This window comes from Pleuronectes platessa, chromosome 14 (genome assembly GCF_947347685.1).
Source record: "Pleuronectes platessa chromosome 14, fPlePla1.1, whole genome shotgun sequence".
Classification (NCBI taxonomy): domain Eukaryota; kingdom Metazoa; phylum Chordata; class Actinopteri; order Pleuronectiformes; family Pleuronectidae; genus Pleuronectes; species Pleuronectes platessa.
In genome coordinates, this window is record NC_070639.1 from 21,999,678 (window position 1) to 22,027,189 (window position 27,512).

General features: G+C 41.2%; 2 protein-coding genes and 2 pseudogenes across 2 annotated transcripts; all 4 read left to right on the plus strand.

Moving 5' to 3' along the window:
• The first annotated feature begins 8,023 nt into the window (after nucleotides 1–8,023).
• On the plus strand, nucleotides 8,024–9,188 carry LOC128455539 (neurofilament heavy polypeptide-like; annotated as a pseudogene).
• A 1,172-nt stretch (nucleotides 9,189–10,360) lies between these two features.
• LOC128455540 (protamine-like protein) lies at nucleotides 10,361–11,509 on the plus strand. The gene is made up of 4 exons (XM_053439208.1): nucleotides 10,361–10,518; nucleotides 10,648–10,749; nucleotides 10,873–11,118; nucleotides 11,236–11,509. Exons 1-4 carry the CDS (start codon nucleotides 10,361–10,363, stop codon nucleotides 11,507–11,509), a joined length of 780 nt encoding a protein of 259 aa, XP_053295183.1.
• A 9,572-nt stretch (nucleotides 11,510–21,081) lies between these two features.
• LOC128455541 (neurofilament heavy polypeptide-like) lies at nucleotides 21,082–21,693 on the plus strand (annotated as a pseudogene).
• A 588-nt stretch (nucleotides 21,694–22,281) lies between these two features.
• Nucleotides 22,282–23,430, plus strand: LOC128455542 (protamine-like protein). Its single transcript, XM_053439209.1, has 4 exons — nucleotides 22,282–22,439; nucleotides 22,569–22,670; nucleotides 22,794–23,039; nucleotides 23,157–23,430. Exons 1-4 carry the CDS (start codon nucleotides 22,282–22,284, stop codon nucleotides 23,428–23,430), a joined length of 780 nt encoding a protein of 259 aa, XP_053295184.1.
• The last annotated feature ends 4,082 nt before the right edge of the window (nucleotides 23,431–27,512 follow it).

Here is a 27,512-nt window from a genome sequence, read left to right on the forward strand (position 1 = left end):
ACTATGTTCATTCCTTTATTCGTGTATGTTTTCAAGCAAGTGCAGCATGGGGAATATAAAGCAGGTGGATCAGTCTGGGAGACAATTTACAGATTATTTTTTCTGACAAAACATTCCTATGAACTTCAGGAAAGTCTCCTCTGGCTGTTTGCCTGTCAGGTCGCGATGAGGGTGAAGAAAACCCACAGGTAGATGTGATGTTCACCTATCATGAGCTACATGGTGCCTGGTTTTAAAGAAGCAGGAGGAAGGAGGAACAATAAACTGGAAACAGGAAGCTGAAGCAGGAGTCACAGGGTCAAATGCTGTTGGCTGAAGGTCAAACTCTTCAGTGGAGTTGATGAGAACAACAAGCAGCTTTAAGACGCAGAGACAATGTCCCACAGGTAAGTTTGTAGTGAGTGAAGTGATTGAACAGAACCTGAGGACAGAGAGACACAAATCATGTCTTTTACAATTAAGTTTGCCCTGCAAATGATTGTATGGAGATTGAAATGGCAGGTCAATCTACACAAGTAGATAAATAAACTGTACAAATAGACAATTAAGAACAATGGACCGGAAATATATAGGACTTGGCATCAACCATGATAACCAAGCCTGACCAGCAGGTGTCGCACTTTGTCAGAAATCTTCATCAATACATCCATACTGGGCTGTGGCATCAAGGTATAATTGAAACAAGTTGACTCTCTGGTAGTTTCATGCTCTGACAACCCGTCAATTTGCGGGAAATCTGCTCAAAGTGACCGATGCACCGATGTAATGATCACTGGAGTTAACAGGTAGCATATTGAGAAATGTACGTAATACCAATATTTGATATTTCTCTTCTCTTACACATATTCTGACAGTTGAAGTAAAGGCAAGATAAGAGACGAAAAGTCGTATTGTGTCTTCTCTGCTTGAGTTGTACTCTGTCGTACAAAACTTCAGAGTGCAGCATTGACTTGAATTACCTATAAACCAACTCTGTGATTTAAAAAAAAAGATACACTGGACCTAATCAGAATAAGCAGCATCTCTTTTGAACCACTGCTGGTATCAATAGACCGATCAATAGGTCTTGATATCTTTAGATCAAGAGGCAAGCGATGGAGGTCACTAATCTATAGGCCTGCCCTAGATCTCCAGAGATCTAGAGTTCTCGCTGTTGACATCATTTTAGTGTCCAATGTCAATGTTGACCTTATCTTTAATTATTTACATATTAGTTTGTGTTGTATGAGCTACAAAACTTTATTTTTAAGATGCTTAGAGTCTGTGAATATGAATCTAAATCTCTTATTGGTTTAGTCGTGAGCCCGTTCATGTTGATATCATTTATAATTTCATGGATTTGTGTGATAGACAGGCCTATAATTGAATCCCATAGGACAGCGACACTGTAGAAACTTTACAGGGGTCAGTTTCTCTCCAGTTTGACATTTCAGTAAACTTATGCTCACCAAATATGAGAACATACAAATTTCCTAAAACATTTTTTTAACCCTTGTGTGGTGTTCATGTTTGGGCCACCCAGCCAATGTTCGTGGGTCTGGTGGAACCACCGCATTATTCGGTCTTTCAATCACTACAGCTACAACGATATATGTAAAAATACTTCACAGATGTTAACTTTATCCCAATAACAAGCAATATAAACAGCATATATGGTTAATATTTGTCATTTACACCTGTTAAATCACATTCATGAATAAAAGTGCTTTTCGTTTTTTGTGATAAAATGCAATTAAACAAAGAAACATCAATTACAATCAAGATATGATTGGAAAAAACGAATATGAAACAAGGTTTTCATCAGTATTGACTTTATTTATTGAACTTAATTAGAAATTGAACACACTCATGTCAGTCTACACAAGAGCCCCAATGAACAGATACAGTATCTAGCAATGATTTTTGAAGAGAGACAATCTTTGGAAGACAATTAAGGGGAGGAGTTTAGAGAATATGAAGATCAAGTTTCTGTCAATTCAGAGTCTGACAGTGAGTTTGAAGAAGAGGATGAGATTGACCATCAGCCAGCTACGTAAAAAGTTAATCTGCAGCCAGTCCCAAATCCAGGCCAGGCCATCAGCAGCCAACATATGGATGACAAAAAATGATGACAATTTAATGGTCTTTTTGCACTTACACCACCCCGCATGGCTACCAATGTAATAAGGTGCAATCAGGGCCGACACGGATAGCAGTGACTCATGTGCAGGACATCAAGCCTTCTTACGAACTTTTCATTCCGAAAATCATTCTGGATTGCACTAATTTGGAGGGACAGCAAGTTTTCGTAGAAAGCTAGATTGAGATGGACCAAACCCATTTATTTGCATACTTTAGTGTTATTATCCGTGCTGGAGTTTTCAAATCCATATGGGAATCAATAGATTCCTTGTGGGATGCAGTAACTGGCAGAGAACTTTTACGTAAATGTGCAGGAATGTGGGAGCAGAGGTGATTGAAATATACAATTTAACACTTTATGTAGTCCTGGGTCCAGTGGACACGAACATCACATATGTAATATAAATGTGAATGGGGGGTGTAAAGTTATTGAATATATGTTCCTTTATATGTTCATCACAGAAAATGAGCCAAGGGCAATGAGTCTCAGGTTAAAAAAATATTTGAATTATTTAAAGTTGCCCTGATTTGCTGGTTATTCTAAAAGTATATATCCACCGTAAGAGAGTGGTGGGCATATTTTACCTTGGGCTCCTCATAGCTGATTTAAGCTCAAACATCCCCGTAACTCAGTGATTCTCAAACTGTGTGGCGCCCCCACTGGTGGGGCGTGGAGGCATAACAGGTGGGGCGCGCGACCGTGAGGGGGAAATGTGAGGCGGAAGTTATATTATAGCCGAACCAATGTTTAAACGCCCGCATCACTGTACCGCCGGAGCAGTAAACAAATTGTTCTTTCGCCGTAGCCAGGGCTCTGAAGCCACGGGCGGCTCTAAAAACCCCTCTGGAGTGGCTCCCTGTACAGCGCACACTCTCAGGCCCTGGGGCTCCGCCCCCCACCCCGCTCACTCGCTCACTCGCTCAGAGACACACACAGGAGATCAGAGCTCGTTCACGTGCAGCAGCCCGTCAGGGACAAACAAGAGACTGTGGTCAAAAACCAAGTTGAAAAGAAAGTACGAAGAAGCCTGTCTTGCTCTTGGGTTCACAGTCAATGGGATAGGACAGGGGTCGGCAACATCCAGCTCTTCAGCCCCTCTTCAATGGCTCCCTGTACGGTGCTGTGAATGTTGCGCATATTTTTCGCGAACGGTGAACTTAACGAATCAGTTTTCATATGATGAACGTGAGTGAACGTACCGTTCACGTTCATTTTTTTAAATCATCATCGTATTAGGCCGTCATGAAATAACAGGAGCGTGTGTGTGCGCGCGTATGGCGAGTGGATAGTGCCAGGATTCCCTGGAGAAGGATAACCATTGGTGAAATGAACGTGTGGAGAAGCTACGCCGCCGTGTGGAGAGGATATGCACGCCGCCGCCGTTGGGACTGGGGTTCGATTCCCAGTCTATATATATAATTTTTTTCTTCATTATTTTCTGGTATTAATATATCCAATGACTTGTTGATGAATAAGTTGATGACATTTTATAAAAAACGTTAGTTACTATAGCAACATATGCTCTGAATCAAACCTGGTCGGACCAGGTTTTGTGCAGGTTAAGTTTGGAACATAACCCGGTTTTGGGGATTTAAAGCTGCGTTCACCGCAGATTCCATGTGTTCACAATGGCATGCCCTTTTGATGAGAGCCCTGTTGATACCGGAGCGCCAATTATTCGTGCAATCCACCGGGAGAGATTTATAAGACCACGGCTATATCCGGATGACTTTTTGCTGGAGAGATACAGATTCTCACGCAAATCTTTAATATATTTAAATAGCCTTCTCCACAGTAGCGTGCATTGAATACATTAACGCCTCGACATGTTTCGATTGGTAGTGATTTTCACCTCTTGATATTGATTTATTTTCATTTTGAAAGAAACGACACATCTCTCGCACATCTCAATGCCATCTCTCGTTCGGTTGTTTAGAACTGAAAATCCGGTTCCCAGGACAACATGACATTTTCACTTTCAAGCGGCCCGTTTCCCCATTTCGATCAGGGTTTCCATGATCCATAAATCACTTCTTTATAGGTTTGGCGTGGACGCGCACAACCCTGTGTTAACCAACCCTGTGTTGATTGAACTAATGCATAACCGGTGCCGTGGAACCGACAGCTCTGGTTTAGTTGGCACAGGCTCAGTCAACCTAGAGTTCAGCGTTAACTCTGTTTGTTAAACGTCCGTTCGTGGAATACCCCCCAGGCCTATGACATTTTCTGTTTTCTATCTAGGCTATATTATTCACTTTCTTTTTCAAAAGTTGTAGTTAATGTATAAATCAATGTAGCAATGTAAATGATCACAATGGAATTTCTTTGATGAAACAGAAAACATTTGTGAATTAACAACCGCATTTATCTGTGTTTCAAAGTAAATTTTAAGCATCCATCATTCAACAGAATCTGTGCTTTGACAGCAGATAATTAACCATACAAATGTTGAATTTGAGAAGGCAAGAAAGAAGAAAAACATTATTGGGCAGATAGAAGACTTCATTGTAGTCACTAGTTGTAAGCCAACATGTATTATTTTGGCAGACGGCCAAACAAAAGCTTTGATTGTAGTCATCCAATAAGGGTCTGGCAAAGCATAAAAACGTGGAACTGGAACATTGTTTATTTAAAGATGCAGAACATGCAAAACAACCTATTTAAAGATGCAAAACATGCAAAAAAAAAAGTTTAAATACCAGCAAAAAATTAGGCATAACCAAAACAGGGGGACTGGATGATTCCTGATATCATTGAATCAGAGAATGATTCAAATGTGTTGTGTAGCGGCAACTTTAGAATCATAGCACAGGTGTTTGCTTCCGGGAAGACCGTGACAGTGTGCAAAAAGTTTATAGTTGGCTCTCCAGGGAATCCCAGGGGAGGAACTCTGTCTGCCCCAGTGAGGAACATGAGGAGCTGGTTCAGCGTCACTCTGTTCTCCGTGTCCTCCACCACCAAAACAGCATCTCCACCTGCAATGTAAAAGATAGGAATTCAGTCAATATAATGACTCAAGGCAAATGTTTTTGTACGCTTCACCTAGCCGAAAATAATCATTACAGATTAATATATCAACCTAAAAATTCTAAACAACACTTTCAATCAAATGAATGCACAATGTTTCAAATAGTTTACCGCAGGGGTGCTTTGTTGGGGCCTTCAAAATCATTTCTGCAATCTTGGGATCTTACATGAATAGGTCACATATTTTTGAACAAACCATAAATGATAAAAAAATCCCAGAAATCCCACCAAAAATGGGATTTCCGTGACCTACATTTTTTTTTTGTGGACCAAAATGTCTGACGGGATAAAAGAAAGACAGAAGTCTGTACACCGCTAGGCTCCCTATGAACAACTCAGTTAAGAAGGCAATCTGTCGGGCGTAGTGGATAGAGCGCGTACCATATTGGCTCCGGTGTTCGTTGCAGTGGGCGCAACGTTTGATGAAACTTAAACGTCCTCAGGCACAGTTGGTTGCCAAGCCCTATTTCATCAATTCCCATTTTTCATATCAAATATTAAGTATAAATGTGACTCTTAACAGATATACTGTAGTAAAAGATAACACTTTCAGTGGTGTTTAATGCCAAGTCTGTAGACCTACCCATTTTAATTACAGTAAATTACCCAAACAAATTAGCAATTTATTATCTCAACTAAAACAATAATAGGTCTACTTTGAGAGTGAATAACAGTATCAAAACAGGCACCATCAAAATAGCCTACATTTAAACAGCAGTTTATCTGTCCTACACCATTATACATTGCTGTTCCAAGTGATATAAATGTGCTGGTTGTATAAAACACTAGTTAATCGTAAACTACGTCATAAAATCACACTGAAGCGCTTTGTGGCCACATACCTAGTTCAGGCGTTCTCACGGCGACGTAGGGCAGCAGGCGTCTTAGTGGCGACGAACTTATCCACACGTCGAGAGTAGACGTACATTATGTCTGAATTTCCTACCCTATGTCGCCGTGACACCGCCGCCGGTGGGAGGATCTACCATGCCGTCGCCGTGACGTCGCCGCTGGTCTCTCGTCTGTAGTCCCAATCAATCCCATTCAAAATTTCACACGTTCCCACGGCGATGTAGGGTAGGCTGCTCCTTCGCCTCTTCCAGGGAATCTTTAGGTTTGGCACTATCCACTCGCCATACGCGCGCGCTCCCAGATAGCGGACACACACACACAGGGAGGAAAATAGAAAGTTTAATTCTGCGTGGACAGGTTAATTTGCTATCACTGCCAACGATGCAGGTTTACCTGTATGCTTGATATGTGGCGAGGAATTAGCAAACAAAAAAAATGTGATGCTTAAAGACATTTCCAAAGCAAGCACAAAGCATCTGATGAAAAGTACCAAGCTGGATACGAGCAAAAAAAGCATATAGTTCTGTGCTTCATTTATTTCAAAGTAGGCCTACACATGTATTTTATTCTCCTCTTCATAAGAGTTTGATGTTTTCCTTTTTTCTAATGGGTAAAAATAGCAGTTTTTTTAATTGTCGTTCTATAATTTAATAAATGCAACTAACTATAGTTTTTATATATATTATATAACTATATAACTTTATAACCTGTGTTATCAGGGCGGCTCCAGACAGATTTAATATGGGGGAAGAGGGGGCAAAATGTCTCTTTGGATAGTAAAGGTAGCCTAACCCTCGGGTAGGACATGAGGAGAGACCAGTGGGGATTTTATGTCTGAAAACTCTATTAGACCCAACAAATTAAGATGACACTTAGAAACATTACACCACAATCACATGCATGTGTTCTTTCTGGTTGAGCTTTATCATCTTTGTAACAAAGTGATTATAATTGAATAAATGTGATGCGGACGTTTAAACATTGGTTCAGCTATAATATAACTTCCGCCTCACATTTCCCCCTCCTGGTCGCGCGCCCCACCTGTTATGCCTCCACGCCCCACCAGTGGGAGAATCACTACCTAACCTAAACCGAATTTTAACCCTAATACGAAGTCTTAACCTTCTGACAGGCCTTTGAAGAAGGGAGGAACAGTTCAAATATCCTCACTCTGTAGGGTCTATGCGTAAAAAGTCCTCACAAAGGTATAAGTACAGGGACACACCCACAGAGATAAGAGGGAAGATCCCACAGAGCAACACAAAATGCTCCAACTCCAATAACAAAGAAATCGTTTTGATCTTGATCTATAATGGCCTCTGACTATTTGGAACTAAATATAACTAAATATAATAATAAAAAAATACTGCAATTGCAGAACATCCAGCACTTCCCCCTCTTTTCTCTTTTTTACAAGTTATTTTGACAGAATTGAGCCCGACCAATATGTATACATCAATATAATGTATATACACTCATCGGTATCAGGTTTTTAAGTGGATAGGTATCAACAAGATAACTTTAAGTTTACAGAAAAGATTTGCATTTTTTTCAACACATACTATAAACATTTCTTACATCTGAAACTTCGAGCTGCCTGTATTTGGTTGTGTTTCTGTTTTCTAGAAAGTTCTATAAAATTGGATAGGACTCATCAAAGGATGGGGTAAAGTCTGGATTGCGTATGACATCCTTGGATCGTCTTTGATCACAAGGACTCATCAAAGGATGGGGTATTATCTGGATCGCTTATGACATCCTTGGATGGTCTTTGATCACACCTTCATGATACACACTCTAAACCCCATATTTTAAAGGAAACGATTTGACAAAGGAATGCCTATGTTCTCAACTGTAGTGTCCAACAGTTTATGCATATATTTTAAATTATCAGCTTGCTGGAGAAAACACACTGGACATATTGCTTTTACAATGCCTTCCTGAGTGATACTTCAGAAATTAAAGTCTCAGCTCAAATCTTCAAGGAAATCGAGATATCCACTGAGATCCGAATCTCCAAAGATGAGAGCCAAGTCTCCAACAAAGTCCCCAAAGATGATTGCAAAGTCTCAAAAGATGGGAGCAAAGTCTCCAATGAGATCAAGATCTCCACGGAGAACCAAATCTCCAATGAGATCTAAATCTCCAATGAGATCTTCCGTGAGGCTTCGGAATTTAACGTCTCAGCTCAAATCTTCAAGGTGAACAAGATATCCAATGAGATCCAAATCTCCAAAGAGAAGAGTCATGACTCCAAAGACTAGAGCAAAGTCTCCAAGGAGAACCAAATCTCCAATGAGATCCAGGTCTCCAAGGAGATCCAGGACTCCAATGAGATCCAAATCTCCAATGAGATCCGAATCTCCAAAGATGGGAGAAAGGTCTCCAATGAGATCGAGATCTCCACGGAGATCCAAATCTCCAATGAGATCTTCAGTGAGACTTCGGAATTTAATGTCTCAGCTCAAATCTTCAAGGAGATCAAGATATCCAATGGGATCCAAATCTCCAAAGAGAAGAGTAATGACTCCAAAGACTACAGCAAAGTCTCCAAGGAGAACCAAATCTCCAATGAGATCCAGGTCTACAAGGAGATCCAGGTCTCCAAGGAGATCCAGGACTCCAATGAGATCCAAATCTCCAATGAGATCCGAATCTCCAAAGATGAGAGCCAAGTCTCCAAAGATGGGAACAAAGTCTCCAATGAGATCAAGATCTCCACGGAGATCCAAATCTCCAATGAGATCCGAATCTCCAAAGATGAGAGCCAAGTCTCCAAAGATGGGAACAAAGTCTCCAATGAGATCCAAATCTCCAATGAGATCTTCAGTGAGACTTCGGAATTTAATGTCTCAGCTCAAATCTTCAAGGAGATCAAGATATCCAATGGGATCCAAATCTCCAAAGAGAAGAGTCATGACTCCAAAGAGTAGAGCAAAGTCTCCAAGAAGAACCAAATCTTCAATGAGATCCAGGTCTACAAGGAGATTCAGGTCTCCAAGGAGAAGAGTCGTGACTCCAAAGACAAGAGCAAAGTCTCCAAGGAGATCCGAATCTCCAATGAGATCAAGATCTCCAAGGAGATCCAAATCTCCAAAGATGAGAGCAAAGTCTCCAATGAGATCCAGATCTCCACGGAGATCCAGGTCTCCAAGGACTCTTTTCTCTCCAAAGGGAAGAGTCATGACTCCAAAGACTAGAGCAAAGTCTACAATGAGATCCAAATCTCCAATGAGATCCAAATCTCCAATGAGATCTTCACTGAGACTTCGCAATTTAATGTCTCAGCTCAAATCTCCAATGAGATCAAGATCTCCACGGAGATCCAAATCTCCAATGAGATCCGAATCTCCAAAGATGAGAGCCAAGTCTCCAAAGATGGGAACAAAGTCTCCAAGGAGAACCAAATCTCCAATGAGATCCAGGTCTCCAAGGAGATCCAGGACTCCAATGAGATCCAAATCTCCAATGAGATCCGAATCTCCAAAGATGGGAGAAAGGTCTCCAATGAGATCGAGATCTCCACGGAGATCCAAATCTCCAATGAGATCTTCAGTGAGACTTCGGAATTTAATGTCTCAGCTCAAATCTTCAAGGAGATCAAGATATCCAATGGGATCCAAATCTCCAAAGAGAAGAGTAATGACTCCAAAGACTACAGCAAAGTCTCCAAGGAGAACCAAATCTCCAATGAGATCCAGGTCTACAAGGAGATCCAGGTCTCCAAGGAGATCCAGGACTCCAATGAGATCCAAATCTCCAATGAGATCCGAATCTCCAAAGATGAGAGCCAAGTCTCCAAAGATGGGAACAAAGTCTCCAATGAGATCAAGATCTCCACGGAGATCCAAATCTCCAATGAGATCCGAATCTCCAAAGATGAGAGCCAAGTCTCCAAAGATGGGAACAAAGTCTCCAAGGAGAACCAAATCTCCAATGAGATCCAGGTCTCCAAGGAGATCCAGGACTCCAATGAGATCCAAATCTCCAATGAGATCCGAATCTCCAAAGATGGGAGAAAGGTCTCCAATGAGATCGAGATCTCCACGGAGATCCAAATCTCCAATGAGATCTTCAGTGAGACTTCGGAATTTAATGTCTCAGCTCAAATCTTCAAGGAGATCAAGATATCCAATGGGATCCAAATCTCCAAAGAGAAGAGTAATGACTCCAAAGACTACAGCAAAGTCTCCAAGGAGAACCAAATCTCCAATGAGATCCAGGTCTACAAGGAGATCCAGGTCTCCAAGGAGATCCAGGACTCCAATGAGATCCAAATCTCCAATGAGATCCGAATCTCCAAAGATGAGAGCCAAGTCTCCAATGAGATCAAGATCTCCACGGAGATCCAAATCTCCAATGAGATATTCAGTGAGACTTCGGAATTTAATGTCTCAGCTCAAATCTTCAAGGAGATCAAGATATCCAATGGGATCCAAATCTCCAAAGAGAAGAGTCATGACTCCAAAGAGTAGAGCAAAGTCTCCAAGAAGAACCAAATCTCCAATGAGATCCAGGTCTACAAGGAGATTCAGGTCTCCAAGGAGAAGAGTCGTGACTCCAAAGACAAGAGCAAAGTCTCCAAGGAGATCCGAATCTCCAATGAGATCAAGATCTCCAAGGAGATCCAAATCTCCAAAGATGAGAGCAAAGTCTCCAATGAGATCCAGATCTCCACGGAGATCCAGGTCTCCAAGGACTCTTTTCTCTCCAAAGGGAAGAGTCATGACTCCAAAGACTAGAGCAAAGTCTACAATGAGATCCAAATCTCCAATGAGATCCAAATCTCCAATGAGATCTTCACTGAGACTTCGCAATTTAATGTCTCAGCTCAAATCTCCAATGAGATCCAGATCTCCAGTGAGATCCAGGTCTCCAAGGAGATACAAATCTCCAATGAGATCAAGATCTCCAAGGAGATCCAAATCTCCAAAGATGAGAGTCATGACTCCAAAGACTAGAGCAAAGTCTCCAAGGAGAACCAAATCTCCAATGAGATCCAGGTCTACAAGGAGATTCAGTACTCCAAGGAGATCCAGGACTCCAACGAGATCCAAATCTCCAATGAGATCCGAATCTCCAAAGATTAGAGCCAAGTCTCCAAAGATGGGAGCAAAGTCTCCAATGAGATCGAGATCTCCAGGGAGAACCGAATCTCCAATGAGATCCAGGTCTACAAGGAGACTCAGGTCTCCAAAGAGATTTGAATCTCCAATCATATCAAGATCTCCAAGTAGATCCAAATCTCCAAGGTTGAGAGCCAAGTCTCCAACGAGGAGAGTAAAGCTTCAGAGGGAGTATTTGGGCTACACAGTGTCCAACATGATACTGGAGGCTGTTTCCGCTTCCAAAGAGCGCCATGGAATATCCCTGCCTGCCTTGAAGAAGGCTCTGCAGGCTGGAGGATACGATGTTGCGAGGAACAACACCAGGGTCCTCCTCACCATCAGACGCCTAGTGGCCAGCAAAGCTTTGGTTCAGAAAAAGGGCCAAATAAAATACAAATAAAATTTGATTGATTGATTGATTGACACCTGTGTATTGATTTTTGTGAACGATCGGTCAATGTGAACACGATCCGGGGAGACATTTTGCGACGCCCATTGAAAATTCTTCCAGAATACGTACATTTTCACCACTTTCTATCTTTCTGCACATTTTGGTAAGAATTTGAGCATTTTAAAGCCCTCAAAAAGCCAATCAATTTGACTGAATAATAATAATAATAATAACAATAATAATAATAATTATTATAATTATAATAATAATCATTACAATTTCAATAGGGCCTCCCACTGTCAGTGCTCGGGCCCTAATAATAAACTACTTTACTGCATTGAGCAGAATAATATGGTTGATTGGTGGAGCCAGCCCTACACGAGGTATGGTATTTAAAAGTGATTCAAGTCAAATGTATTAGGTAAGGTCAACTATTGTGAAGGTAGAGATGACGACTTTAAAAAGACACAAACACATTTTGCAGCAGTCAAATGCGTCCACTCATCTCTGCAGGATCTGAAATTTGGATTTAACCTTGTGGGTCACAAATAAAGTTTTTCCTGGCTCAGAAACTGAGAAACTGAGGTAGGGTGACGTTTTCAGTGACAGGTGGAGCTCTGGTTTTTCTCAAACGTCTGGGTTTGAGCCTCTGTCGTGCTTGGTGCTCGTTTGCAGCTCAACACAATTGGGACACTTGGTTTCTTGGCCACTTGTGAAAACATGTAGGTTTAGCTGATGTGACCAACTAACGATATATAGATTATATTTGTATATTTAATTCGTTTTCTGCTTAATTAATTAATTTGTTTGTTTAAAAGGGCATTTTTGATTTCAAAACAATGTCAAACTATGTTCATTCCTTTATTCGTGTATGTTTTCAAGCAAGTGCAGCATGGGGAATATAAAGCAGGTGGATCAGTCTGGGAGACAATTTACAGATTATTTTTTCTGACAAAACATTCCTATGAACTTCAGGAAAGTCTCCTCTGGCTGTTTGCCTGTCAGGTCGCGATGAGGGTGAAGAAAACCCACAGGTAGATGTGATGTTCACCTATCATGAGCTACATGGTGCCTGGTTTTAAAGAAGCAGGAGGAAGGAGGAACAATAAACTGGAAACAGGAAGCTGAAGCAGGAGTCACAGGGTCAAATGCTGTTGGCTGAAGGTCAAACTCTTCAGTGGAGTTGATGAGAACAACAAGCAGCTTTAAGACGCAGAGACAATGTCCCACAGGTAAGTTTGTAGTGAGTGAAGTGATTGAACAGAACCTGAGGACAGAGAGACACAAATCATGTCTTTTACAATTAAGTTTGCCCTGCAAATGATTGTATGGAGATTGAAATGGCAGGTCAATCTACACAAGTAGATAGATAAACTGTACAAATAGACAATTAAGAACAATGGACCGGAAATATATAGGACTTGGCATCAACCATGATAACCAAGCCTGACCAGCAGGTGTCGCACTTTGTCAGAAATCTTCATCAATACATCCATACTGGGCTGTGGCATCAAGGTATAATTGAAACAAGTTGACTCTCTGGTAGTTTCATGCTCTGACAACCCGTCAATTTGCGGGAAATCTGCTCAAAGTGACCGATGCACCGATGTAATGATCACTGGAGTTAACAGGTAGCATATTGAGAAATGTACGTAATACCAATATTTGATATTTCTCTTCTCTTACACATATTCTGACAGTTGAAGTAAAGGCAAGATAAGAGACGAAAAGTCGTATTGTGTCTTCTCTGCTTGAGTTGTACTCTGTCGTACAAAACTTCAGAGTGCAGCATTGACTTGAATTACCTATAAACCAACTCTGTGATTTAAAAAAAAAGATACACTGGACCTAATCAGAATAAGCAGCATCTCTTTTGAACCACTGCTGGTATCAATAGACCGATCAATAGGTCTTGATATCTTTAGATCAAGAGGCAAGCGATGGAGGTCACTAATCTATAGGCCTGCCCTAGATCTCCAGAGATCTAGAGTTCTCGCTGTTGACATCATTTTAGTGTCCAATGTCAATGTTGACCTTATCTTTAATTATTTACATATTAGTTTGTGTTGTATGAGCTACAAAACTTTATTTTTAAGATGCTTAGAGTCTGTGAATATGAATCTAAATCTCTTATTGGTTTAGTCGTGAGCCCGTTCATGTTGATATCATTTATAATTTCATGGATTTGTGTGATAGACAGGCCTATAATTGAATCCCATAGGACAGCGACACTGTAGAAACTTTACAGGGGTCAGTTTCTCTCCAGTTTGACATTTCAGTAAACTTATGCTCACCAAATATGAGAACATACAAATTTCCTAAAACATTTTTTTAACCCTTGTGTGGTGTTCATGTTTGGGCCACCCAGCCAATGTTCGTGGGTCTGGTGGAACCACCGCATTATTCGGTCTTTCAATCACTACAGCTACAACGATATATGTAAAAATACTTCACAGATGTTAACTTTATCCCAATAACAAGCAATATAAACAGCATATATGGTTAATATTTGTCATTTACACCTGTTAAATCACATTCATGAATAAAAGTGCTTTTCGTTTTTTGTGATAAAATGCAATTAAACAAAGAAACATCAATTACAATCAAGATATGATTGGAAAAAACGAATATGAAACAAGGTTTTCATCAGTATTGACTTTATTTATTGAACTTAATTAGAAATTGAACACACTCATGTCAGTCTACACAAGAGCCCCAATGAACAGATACAGTATCTAGCAATGATTTTTGAAGAGAGACAATCTTTGGAAGACAATTAAGGGGAGGAGTTTAGAGAATATGAAGATCAAGTTTCTGTCAATTCAGAGTCTGACAGTGAGTTTGAAGAAGAGGATGAGATTGACCATCAGCCAGCTACGTAAAAAGTTAATCTGCAGCCAGTCCCAAATCCAGGCCAGGCCATCAGCAGCAAACATATGGATGACAAAAAATGATGACAATTTAATGGTCTTTTTGCACTTACACCACCCCGCATGGCTACCAATGTAATAAGGTGCAATCAGGGCCGACACGGATAGCAGTGACTCATGTGCAGGACATCAAGCCTTCTTACGAACTTTTCATTCCGAAAATCATTCTGGACCCACCGCATTATTCGGTCTTTCAATCAATACAGCTACAACGATATATGTAAAAATACTTCACAGATGTTAACTTTATCCCAATAACAAGCAATATAAACAGCATATATGGTTAATATTTGTCATTTACCCCTGTTAAATCACATTCATGAATAAAAGTGCTTTTCGTTTTTTGTGATAAAATGCAATTAAACAAAGAAACATCAATTACAATCAAGATATGATTGGAAAACACGAATATGAAACAAGTGTTTTCATCAGTATTGACTTTATTTATTGAACTTAATTAGAAATTGAACATACTCATGTCAGTCTACACAAGAGCCCCAATGAAGAGATACAGTATCTAGCGATGATTTTTGAAGAGAGACAATCTTTGGAAGACAATGAAGGGGGAGAGTTTAGAGAATATGAAGATCAAGTTTCTGTCAAGTCAGAGTCTGACAGTGAGTTTGAAGAAGAGGATGAGATTGACCATCAGCCAGCTACGTAAAAAGTTAATCTGCAGCCAGTCCCAAATCCAGGCCAGGCCATCAGCAGCCAACATATGGATGACAAAAAATGATGACAATTTAATGGTCTTTTTGCACTTACACCACCCCGCATGGCTACCAATGTAATAAGGTGCAATCAGGGCCGACACGGATAGCAGTGACTCATGTGCAGGACATCAAGCCTTCTTACGAACTTTTCATTCCGAAAATCATTCTGGATTGCACTAATTTGGAGGGACAGCAAGTTTTCGTAGAAAGCTAGATTGAGATGGACCAAACCCATTTATTTGCATACTTTAGTGTTATTATCCGTGCTGGAGTTTTCAAATCCATATGGGAATCAATAGATTCCTTGTGGGATGCAGTAACTGGCAGAGAACTTTTACGTAAATGTGCAGGAATGTGGGAGCAGAGGTGATTGAAATATACAATTTAACACTTTATGTAGTCCTGGGTCCAGTGGACACGAACATCACATATGTAATATAAATGTGAATGGGGGGTGTAAAGTTATTGAATATATGTTCCTTTATATGTTCATCACAGAAAATGAGCCAAGGCCAATGAGTCTCAGGTTAAAAAAATATTTGAATTATTTAAAGTTGCCCTGATTTGCTGGTTATTCTAAAAGTATATATCCACCGTAAGAGAGTGGTGGGCATATTTTACCTTGGGCTCCTCATAGCTGATTTAAGCTCAAACATCCCCGTAACTCAGTGATTCTCAAACTGTGTGGCGCCCCCACTGGTGGGGCGTGGAGGCATAACAGGTGGGGCGCGCGACCGTGAGGGGGAAATGTGAGGCGGAAGTTATATTATAGCCGAACCAATGTTTAAACGCCCGCATCACTGTACCGCCGGAGCAGTAAACAAATTGTTCTTTCGCCATAGCCAGGGCTCTGAAGCCACGGGCGGCTCTAAAAACCCCTCTGAAGTGGCTCCCTGTACAGCGCACACTCTCAGGCCCCGGGGCTCCGCCCCCCACCCCGCTCACTCGCTCACTCGCTCAGAGACACACACAGGAGATCAGAGCTCGTTCACGTGCAGCAGCCCGTCAGGGACAAACAAGAGACTGTGGTCAAAAACCAAGTTGAAAAGAAAGTACGAAGAAGCCTGTCTTGCTCTTGGGTTCACAGTCAATGGGATAGGACAGGGGTCGGCAACATCCAGCTCTTCAGCCCCTCTTCAATGGCTCCCTGTACGGTGCTGTGAATGTTGCGCATATTTTTCGCGAACGGTGAACTTAACGAATCAGTTTTCATATGATGAACGTGAGTGAACGTACCGTTCACGTTCATTTTTTTAAATCATCATCGTATTAGGCCGTCATGAAATAACAGGAGCGTGTGTGTGCGCGCGTATGGCGAGTGGATAGTGCCAGGATTCCCTGGAGAAGGATAACCATTGGTGAAATGAACGTGTGGAGAAGCTACGCCGCCGTGTGGAGAGGATATGCACGCCGCCGCCGTTGGGACTGGGGTTCGATTCCCAGTCTATATATATAATTTTTTTCTTCATTATTTTCTGGTATTAATATATCCAATGACTTGTTGATGAATAAGTTGATGACATTTTATAAAAAACGTTAGTTACTATAGCAACATATGCTCTGAATCAAACCTGGTCGGACCAGGTTTTGTGCAGGTTAAGTTTGGAACATAACCCGGTTTTGGGGATTTAAAGCTGCGTTCACCGCAGATTCCATGTGTTCACAATGGCATGCCCTTTTGATGAGAGCCCTGTTGATACCGGAGCGCCAATTATTCGTGCAATCCACCGGGAGAGATTTATAAGACCACGGCTATATCCGGATGACTTTTTGCTGGAGAGATACAGATTCTCACGCAAATCTTTAATATATTTAAATAGCCTTCTCCACAGTAGCGTGCATTGAATACATTAACGCCTCGACATGTTTCGATTGGTAGTGATTTTCACCTCTTGATATTGATTTATTTTCATTTTGAAAGAAACGACACATCTCTCGCACATCTCAATGCCATCTCTCGTTCGGTTGTTTAGAACTGAAAATCCGGTTCCCAGGACAACATGACATTTTCACTTTCAAGCGGCCCGTTTCCCCATTTCGATCAGGGTTTCCATGATCCATAAATCACTTCTTTATAGGTTTGGCGTGGACGCGCACAACCCTGTGTTAACCAACCCTGTGTTGATTGAACTAATGCATAACCGGTGCCGTGGAACCGACAGCTCTGGTTTAGTTGGCACAGGCTCAGTCAACCTAGAGTTCAGCGTTAACTCTGTTTGTTAAACGTCCGTTCGTGGAATACCCCCCAGGCCTATGACATTTTCTGTTTTCTATCTAGGCTATATTATTCACTTTCTTTTTCAAAAGTTGTAGTTAATGTATAAATCAATGTAGCAATGTAAATGATCACAATGGAATTTCTTTGATGAAACAGAAAACATTTGTGAATTAACAACCGCATTTATCTGTGTTTCAAAGTAAATTTTAAGCATCCATCATTCAACAGAATCTGTGCTTTGACAGCAGATAATTAACCATACAAATGTTGAATTTGAGAAGGCAAGAAAGAAGAAAAACATTATTGGGCAGATAGAAGACTTCATTGTAGTCACTAGTTGTAAGCCAACATGTATTATTTTGGCAGACGGCCAAACAAAAGCTTTGATTGTAGTCATCCAATAAGGGTCTGGCAAAGCATAAAAACGTGGAACTGGAACATTGTTTATTTAAAGATGCAGAACATGCAAAACAACCTATTTAAAGATGCAAAACATGCAAAAAAAAAAGTTTAAATACCAGCAAAAAATTAGGCATAACCAAAACAGGGGGACTGGATGATTCCTGATATCATTGAATCAGAGAATGATTCAAATGTGTTGTGTAGCGGCAACTTTAGAATCATAGCACAGGTGTTTGCTTCCGGGAAGACCGTGACAGTGTGCAAAAAGTTTATAGTTGGCTCTCCAGGGAATCCCAGGGGAGGAACTCTGTCTGCCCCAGTGAGGAACATGAGGAGCTGGTTCAGCGTCACTCTGTTCTCCGTGTCCTCCACCACCAAAACAGCATCTCCACCTGCAATGTAAAAGATAGGAATTCAGTCAATATAATGACTCAAGGCAAATGTTTTTGTACGCTTCACCTAGCCGAAAATAATCATTACAGATTAATATATCAACCTAAAAATTCTAAACAACACTTTCAATCAAATGAATGCACAATGTTTCAAATAGTTTACCGCAGGGGTGCTTTGTTGGGGCCTTCAAAATCATTTCTGCAATCTTGGGATCTTACATGAATAGGTCACATATTTTTGAACAAACCATAAATGATAAAAAAATCCCAGAAATCCCACCAAAAATGGGATTTCCGTGACCTACATTTTTTTTTTGTGGACCAAAATGTCTGACGGGATAAAAGAAAGACAGAAGTCTGTACACCGCTAGGCTCCCTATGAACAACTCAGTTAAGAAGGCAATCTATCGGGCGTAGTGGATAGAGCGCGTACCATATTGGCTCCGGTGTTCGTTGCAGTGGGCGCAACGTTTGATGAAACTTAAACGTCCTCAGGCACAGTTGGTTGCCAAGCCCTATTTCATCAATTCCCATTTTTCATATCAAATATTAAGTATAAATGTGACTCTTAACAGATATACTGTAGTAAAAGATAACACTTTCAGTGGTGTTTAATGCCAAGTCTGTAGACCTACCCATTTTAATTACAGTAAATTACCCAAACAAATTAGCAATTTATTATCTCAACTAAAACAATAATAGGTCTACTTTGAGAGTGAATAACAGTATCAAAACAGGCACCATCAAAATAGCCTACATTTAAACAGCAGTTTATCTGTCCTACACCATTATACATTGCTGTTCCAAGTGATATAAATGTGCTGGTTGTATAAAACACTAGTTAATCGTAAACTACGTCATAAAATCACACTGAAGCGCTTTGTGGCCACATACCTAGTTCAGGCGTTCTCACGGCGACGTAGGGCAGCAGGCGTCTTAGTGGCGACGAACTTATCCACACGTCGAGAGTAGACGTACATTATGTCTGAATTTCCTACCCTATGTCGCCGTGACACCGCCGCCGGTGGGAGGATCTACCATGCCGTCGCCGTGACGTCGCCGCTGGTCTCTCGTCTGTAGTCCCAATCAATCCCATTCAAAATTTCACACGTTCCCACGGCGATGTAGGGTAGGCTGCTCCTTCGCCTCTTCCAGGGAATCTTTAGGTTTGGCACTATCCACTCGCCATACGCGCGCGCTCCCAGATAGCGGACACACACACACAGGGAGGAAAATAGAAAGTTTAATTCTGCGTGGACAGGTTAATTTGCTATCACTGCCAACGATGCAGGTTTACCTGTATGCTTGATATGTGGCGAGGAATTAGCAAACAAAAAAAATGTGATGCTTAAAGACATTTCCAAAGCAAGCACAAAGCATCTGATGAAAAGTACCAAGCTGGATACGAGCAAAAAAAGCATATAGTTCTGTGCTTCATTTATTTCAAAGTAGGCCTACACATGTATTTTATTCTCCTCTTCATAAGAGTTTGATGTTTTCCTTTTTTCTAATGGGTAAAAATAGCAGTTTTTTTAATTGTCGTTCTATAATTTAATAAATGCAACTAACTATAGTTTTTATATATATTATATAACTATATAACTTTATAACCTGTGTTATCAGGGCGGCTCCAGACAGATTTAATATGGGGGAAGAGGGGGCAAAATGTCTCTTTGGATAGTAAAGGTAGCCTAACCCTCGGGTAGGACATGAGGAGAGACCAGTGGGGATTTTATGTCTGAAAACTCTATTAGACCCAACAAATTAAGATGACACTTAGAAACATTACACCACAATCACATGCATGTGTTCTTTCTGGTTGAGCTTTATCATCTTTGTAACAAAGTGATTATAATTGAATAAATGTGATGCGGACGTTTAAACATTGGTTCAGCTATAATATAACTTCCGCCTCACATTTCCCCCTCCTGGTCGCGCGCCCCACCTGTTATGCCTCCACGCCCCACCAGTGGGAGAATCACTACCTAACCTAAACCGAATTTTAACCCTAATACGAAGTCTTAACCTTCTGACAGGCCTTTGAAGAAGGGAGGAACAGTTCAAATATCCTCACTCTGTAGGGTCTATGCGTAAAAAGTCCTCACAAAGGTATAAGTACAGGGACACACCCACAGAGATAAGAGGGAAGATCCCACAGAGCAACACAAAATGCTCCAACTCCAATAACAAAGAAATCGTTTTGATCTTGATCTATAATGGCCTCTGACTATTTGGAACTAAATATAACTAAATATAATAATAAAAAAATACTGCAATTGCAGAACATCCAGCACTTCCCCCTCTTTTCTCTTTTTTACAAGTTATTTTGACAGAATTGAGCCCGACCAATATGTATACATCAATATAATGTATATACACTCATCGGTATCAGGTTTTTAAGTGGATAGGTATCAACAAGATAACTTTAAGTTTACAGAAAAGATTTGCATTTTTTTCAACACATACTATAAACATTTCTTACATCTGAAACTTCGAGCTGCCTGTATTTGGTTGTGTTTCTGTTTTCTAGAAAGTTCTATAAAATTGGATAGGACTCATCAAAGGATGGGGTAAAGTCTGGATTGCGTATGACATCCTTGGATCGTCTTTGATCACAAGGACTCATCAAAGGATGGGGTATTATCTGGATCGCTTATGACATCCTTGGATGGTCTTTGATCACACCTTCATGATACACACTCTAAACCCCATATTTTAAAGGAAACGATTTGACAAAGGAATGCCTATGTTCTCAACTGTAGTGTCCAACAGTTTATGCATATATTTTAAATTATCAGCTTGCTGGAGAAAACACACTGGACATATTGCTTTTACAATGCCTTCCTGAGTGATACTTCAGAAATTAAAGTCTCAGCTCAAATCTTCAAGGAAATCGAGATATCCACTGAGATCCGAATCTCCAAAGATGAGAGCCAAGTCTCCAACAAAGTCCCCAAAGATGATTGCAAAGTCTCAAAAGATGGGAGCAAAGTCTCCAATGAGATCAAGATCTCCACGGAGAACCAAATCTCCAATGAGATCTAAATCTCCAATGAGATCTTCAGTGAGGCTTCGGAATTTAACGTCTCAGCTCAAATCTTCAAGGTGAACAAGATATCCAATGAGATCCAAATCTCCAAAGAGAAGAGTCATGACTCCAAAGACTAGAGCAAAGTCTCCAAGGAGAACCAAATCTCCAATGAGATCCAGGTCTCCAAGGAGATCCAGGACTCCAATGAGATCCAAATCTCCAATGAGATCCGAATCTCCAAAGATGAGAGCCAAGTCTCCAAAGATGGGAACAAAGTCTCCAATGAGATCAAGATCTCCACGGAGATCCAAATCTCCAATGAGATCCGAATCTCCAAAGATGAGAGCCAAGTCTCCAAAGATGGGAACAAAGTCTCCAAGGAGAACCAAATCTCCAATGAGATCCAGGTCTCCAAGGAGATCCAGGACTCCAATGAGATCCAAATCTCCAATGAGATCCGAATCTCCAAAGATGGGAGAAAGGTCTCCAATGAGATCGAGATCTCCACGGAGATCCAAATCTCCAATGAGATCTTCAGTGAGACTTCGGAATTTAATGTCTCAGCTCAAATCTTCAAGGAGATCAAGATATCCAATGGGATCCAAATCTCCAAAGAGAAGAGTAATGACTCCAAAGACTACAGCAAAGTCTCCAAGGAGAACCAAATCTCCAATGAGATCCAGGTCTACAAGGAGATCCAGGTCTCCAAGGAGATCCAGGACTCCAATGAGATCCAAATCTCCAATGAGATCCGAATCTCCAAAGATGGGAGAAAGGTCTCCAATGAGATCGAGATCTCCAATGAGATCTTCAGTGAGACTTCGGAATTTAATGTCTCAGCTCAAATCTTCAAGGAGATCAAGATATCCAATGGGATCCAAATCTCCAAAGAGAAGAGTAATGACTCCAAAGACTACAGCAAAGTCTCCAAGGAGAACCAAATCTCCAATGAGATCCAGGTCTACAAGGAGATCCAGGTCTCCAAGGAGATCCAGGACTCCAATGAGATCCAAATCTCCAATGAGATCCGAATCTCCAAAGATGAGAGCCAAGTCTCCAATGAGATCAAGATCTCCACGGAGATCCAAATCTCCAATGAGATATTCAGTGAGACTTCGGAATTTAATGTCTCAGCTCAAATCTTCAAGGAGATCAAGATATCCAATGGGATCCAAATCTCCAAAGAGAAGAGTCATGACTCCAAAGAGTAGAGCAAAGTCTCCAAGAAGAACCAAATCTCCAATGAGATCCAGGTCTACAAGGAGATTCAGGTCTCCAAGGAGAAGAGTCGTGACTCCAAAGACAAGAGCAAAGTCTCCAAGGAGATCCGAATCTCCAATGAGATCAAGATCTCCAAGGAGATCCAAATCTCCAAAGATGAGAGCAAAGTCTCCAATGAGATCCAGATCTCCACGGAGATCCAGGTCTCCAAGGACTCTTTTCTCTCCAAAGGGAAGAGTCATGACTCCAAAGACTAGAGCAAAGTCTACAATGAGATCCAAATCTCCAATGAGATCCAAATCTCCAATGAGATCTTCACTGAGACTTCGCAATTTAATGTCTCAGCTCAAATCTCCAATGAGATCCAGATCTCCAGTGAGATCCAGGTCTCCAAGGAGATACAAATCTCCAATGAGATCAAGATCTCCAAGGAGATCCAAATCTCCAAAGATGAGAGTCATGACTCCAAAGACTAGAGCAAAGTCTCCAAGGAGAACCAAATCTCCAATGAGATCCAGGTCTACAAGGAGATTCAGTACTCCAAGGAGATCCAGGACTCCAACGAGATCCAAATCTCCAATGAGATCCGAATCTCCAAAGATTAGAGCCAAGTCTCCAAAGATGGGAGCAAAGTCTCCAATGAGATCGAGATCTCCAGGGAGAACCGAATCTCCAATGAGATCCAGGTCTACAAGGAGACTCAGGTCTCCAAAGAGATTTGAATCTCCAATCATATCAAGATCTCCAAGTAGATCCAAATCTCCAAGGTTGAGAGCCAAGTCTCCAACGAGGAGAGTAAAGCTTCAGAGGGAGTATTTGGGCTACACAGTGTCCAACATGATACTGGAGGCTGTTTCCGCTTCCAAAGAGCGCCATGGAATATCCCTGCCTGCCTTGAAGAAGGCTCTGCAGGCTGGAGGATACGATGTTGCGAGGAACAACACCAGGGTCCTCCTCACCATCAGACGCCTAGTGGCCAGCAAAGCTTTGGTTCAGAAAAAGGGCCAAATAAAATACAAATAAAATTTGATTGATTGATTGATTGACACCTGTGTATTGATTTTTGTGAACGATCGGTCAATGTGAACACGATCCGGGGAGACATTTTGCGACGCCCATTGAAAATTCTTCCAGAATACGTACATTTTCACCACTTTCTATCTTTCTGCACATTTTGGTAAGAATTTGAGCATTTTAAAGCCCTCAAAAAGCCAATCAATTTGACTGAATAATAATAATAATAACAATAATAATAATAATTATTATAATTATAATAATAATCATTACAATTTCAATAGGGCCTCCCACTGTCAGTGCTCGGGCCCTAATAATAAACTACTTTACTGCATTGAGCAGAATAATATGGTTGATTGGTGGAGCCAGCCCTACACGAGGTATGGTATTTAAAAGTGATTCAAGTCAAATGTATTAGGTAAGGTCAACTATTGTGAAGGTAGAGATGACGACTTTAAAAAGACACAAACACATTTTGCAGCAGTCAAATGCGTCCACTCATCTCTGCAGGATCTGAAATTTGGATTTAACCTTGTGGGTCACAAATAAAGTTTTTCCTGGCTCAGAAACTGAGAAACTGAGGTAGGGTGACGTTTTCAGTGACAGGTGGAGCTCTGGTTTTTCTCAAACGTCTGGGTTTGAGCCTCTGTCGTGCTTGGTGCTCGTTTGCAGCTCAACACAATTGGGACACTTGGTTTCTTGGCCACTTGTGAAAACATGTAGGTTTAGCTGATGTGACCGACTAACGATATATAGATTATATTTGTATATTTAATTCGTTTTCTGCTTAATTAATTAATTTGTTTGTTTAAAAGGGCATTTTTGATTTCAAAACAATGTCAAACTATGTTCATTCCTTTATTCGTGTATGTTTTCAAGCAAGTGCAGCATGGGGAATATAAAGCAGGTGGATCAGTCTGGGAGACAATTTACAGATTATTTTTTCTGACAAAACATTCCTATGAACTTCAGGAAAGTCTCCTCTGGCTGTTTGCCTGTCAGGTCGCGATGAGGGTGAAGAAAACCCACAGGTAGATGTGATGTTCACCTATCATGAGCTACATGGTGCCTGGTTTTAAAGAAGCAGGAGGAAGGAGGAACAATAAACTGGAAACAGGAAGCTGAAGCAGGAGTCACAGGGTCAAATGCTGTTGGCTGAAGGTCAAACTCTTCAGTGGAGTTGATGAGAACAACAAGCAGCTTTAAGACGCAGAGACAATGTCCCACAGGTAAGTTTGTAGTGAGTGAAGTGATTGAACAGAACCTGAGGACAGAGAGACACAAATCATGTCTTTTACAAATAAGTTTGCCCTGCAAATGATTGTATGGAGATTGAAATGGCAGGTCAATCTACACAAGTAGATAGATAAACTGTACAAATAGACAATTAAGAACAATGGAGTGGAAATATATAGGACTTGGCATCAACCATACTTACCAAGCCTAACCAGCAGGTGTCGCTTTTTGTCAGAGCTCTTCATCAATACATCCATACTGGGCTGTGGCATCAAGGTATAAGTGAAACAAGTTGACCATCTGGTAGTTTCATGCTCTGACAACCCGTCAATTTGCGGGAAATCTGCTCAAAGTGACCGATGCACCGATGTAATGATCACTGGAGTTAACAGGTAGCATATTGAGAAATGTACGTAATACCAATATTTGATATTTCTCTTCTCTTACACATTTTCTGACAGTTGAAGTAAAGGCAAGATAAGAGACGAAAAGTCGTTTTGCGTCTTCTCTGCTTGAGTTGTACTCTGTCGTACAAAACTTCAGAGTGCAGCATTGACTTGAATTACCTATAAACCAACTCTGTGATTTAAAAAAAAAGATACACTGGACCTAATCAGAATAAGCAGCATCTCTTTTGAACCACTGCTGGTATCAATAGACCGATCAATAGGTCTTGATATCTTTAGATCAAGAGGCAAGCGATGGAGGTCACTAATCTATAGGCCTGCCCTAGATCTCCAGAGATCTAGAGTTCTCGCTGTTGACATCATTTTAGTGTCCAATGTCAATGTTGACCTTATCTTTAATTATTTACATATTAGTTTGTGTTGTATGAGCTACAAAACTTTATTTTTAAGATGCTTAGAGTCTGTGAATATGAATCTAAATCTCTTATTGGTTTAGTCGTGAGCCCGTTCATGTTGATATCATTTATAATTTCATGGATTTGTGTGATAGACAGGCCTATAATTGAATCCCATAGGACAGCGACACTGTAGAAACTTTACAGGGGTTAGTTTCTCTCCAGTTTGACATTTCAGTAAAGTTATACTCGAGTCTGTATTAAATGCGTGACGCCTGAGGGCATCATCCTTCGTGGCACGTCAGCTGAGACGGCGTGTCGCCGATAGGACGGCAGCCCAAATTCATCCAGTCGCCAACCCCATAATAACAAAAATCAGCCTTCTCTAAAACTAATCAGTACACACAGTCACCCCACCCCCCACCACCACCACTGAATTTCATCAAATCTGCCGCTTAAGCATCTCAACCCACTGAGCGCCCCTACGAGAGCTATAAGGCTTATAATAATTCCCCTCGTTTGAAAGAAAATAAACTAGCATAATAACTCCTGTCCAATTCCTCACTGTCCCTGCTCGGGTAAATCTTCAGGAGAAAAAAAACACAACTCACTGAGTGGCATATCATCCATTAAGTCTTGACTGACTGAGGTTAGAGTGGGTGGGGGGTTGTTGGGATGTAACAACCCACAGCTGGCTTTTGCTGCAAAGGGCTATCACACGGGCTGCCGGGGGGGGGGGGGGGAAGCTATATTTAGTGGGTGCTAAGTAATAACTAAGTACGACGGAACGATCCAGCGACAGTAATTATACAACAAGGTGACAAGCAGATATCTGGTGGGAGCAAGAAGCCGCAGTTACCAGATCTCTGGCCTGTGTTTATCCGGCGCTCGTGACTCTTCGTCACATTAACCTCAATTTACAACCGCAGTCGTGCTGCTGCTGCAGAGGAGGCTGCACAGTTTGTGACCTTCTCATGGGTTTTTATCCGAGAGAGCAGAGGCATTTATTTTTAATTTGATATCAAACGTAAGCATTGGGTATCATATGTTTTTTTTTTTATTACGATTCCAGAAAAATCAATACTTTTAAAAAGGGTTTTGGTGCCAGAACAGACTTTATTTTTAAAAAGACTAAGAAAAAGACAAAAGGTGGACGGTCCACAGTAAGAGCTGCTTTTTCTATCGCTAGGGGGAAACTGAGAATTGAAATTTAACACGTTAACAGATTAAAGTGTACTGAATTTAGATATGAAAATGTCAATAAGTAAACATTCACATAACTAAATCAGACAGTGCATTAAACCTAATCCAACTAAATTAATAAGATAAATTCAGCAATATACTACTAATCCTCATCATGTCTCTACCCACCGCGTCGTTAGGTGCTTCATTAAGTTTGTCGCCTTCCTCCTTTTCCTCCTTTTCCTTCCCAGGCTTAACTGGCAGATGAAAAATAACAACATCTTACCAGCACCAGCACAACAAGCTGGAGCTCCAGGGACCCAGCAGCAGCAGCAGCAGCAGCAGCAGGAGAAAGGTCAAGCCACTCTGCTCCCTATCGGCTATATCTCGGACATTTGCTTGGTCCTGGTGTCGGAAACCTTCTGTGTGATGTACAGCCACAGTTTCGACCCATTTCCTTCCAGACGACTCTAGTTGGAAAAGGCGATAACGTCACGTGCAGCCAGAGCCATGTAGAGATTGTGTTGTCACCAGCGTGTAATGTTATCTATGCACCTGTGGCGATAATTAAATCGCCTGTAAACAGGGAAATTATTTTTCCGTACGTAGCTCAGGCCCCTGAAGTGAGGAGCTGAGATCAGCCTTGTGATCCAGTCTGGTAGGTAACGACAGTGTAGGATTTCCGTGCACAGCCTTCGTGGGTAAAGACCGCTGCCATTAATCATTAGGAAACGTCTGCAAGTATCAGCACATTAATGGATTCTGCCTCCGACTAGTCCAACGTGTTCCCCCGTCAAGTGAACGGGGAACGAGGCCTAAAGCAACATTTGTGTAGTGACTGAAGTGCTTAAGTCCTTCTGCAAGGCTTCCA

What these genes read in the sequence shown, in the direction of transcription:
- LOC128455540 (XM_053439208.1), top strand. Translation starts at nt 10,361, where the DNA reads ATGAGATATTCAGTGAGACTTCGGAATTTAATGTCTCAGCTCAAATCT. An exon ending in AAATCTCCAATGAGATCCAG is followed by an intron (nt 10,519 to 10,647) that starts GTCTACAAGGAG and finishes TCCAAAGATGAG; the next exon opens with AGCAAAGTCTCCAATGAGAT. An exon ending in TCTCCAAAGATGGGAGCAAA is followed by an intron (nt 11,119 to 11,235) that starts GTCTCCAATGAG and finishes AAGATCTCCAAG; the next exon opens with TAGATCCAAATCTCCAAGGT.
- LOC128455542 (XM_053439209.1), top strand. Translation starts at nt 22,282, where the DNA reads ATGAGATATTCAGTGAGACTTCGGAATTTAATGTCTCAGCTCAAATCT. An exon ending in AAATCTCCAATGAGATCCAG is followed by an intron (nt 22,440 to 22,568) that starts GTCTACAAGGAG and finishes TCCAAAGATGAG; the next exon opens with AGCAAAGTCTCCAATGAGAT. An exon ending in ACTCCAAAGACTAGAGCAAA is followed by an intron (nt 22,671 to 22,793) that starts GTCTACAATGAG and finishes AGTGAGATCCAG; the next exon opens with GTCTCCAAGGAGATACAAAT.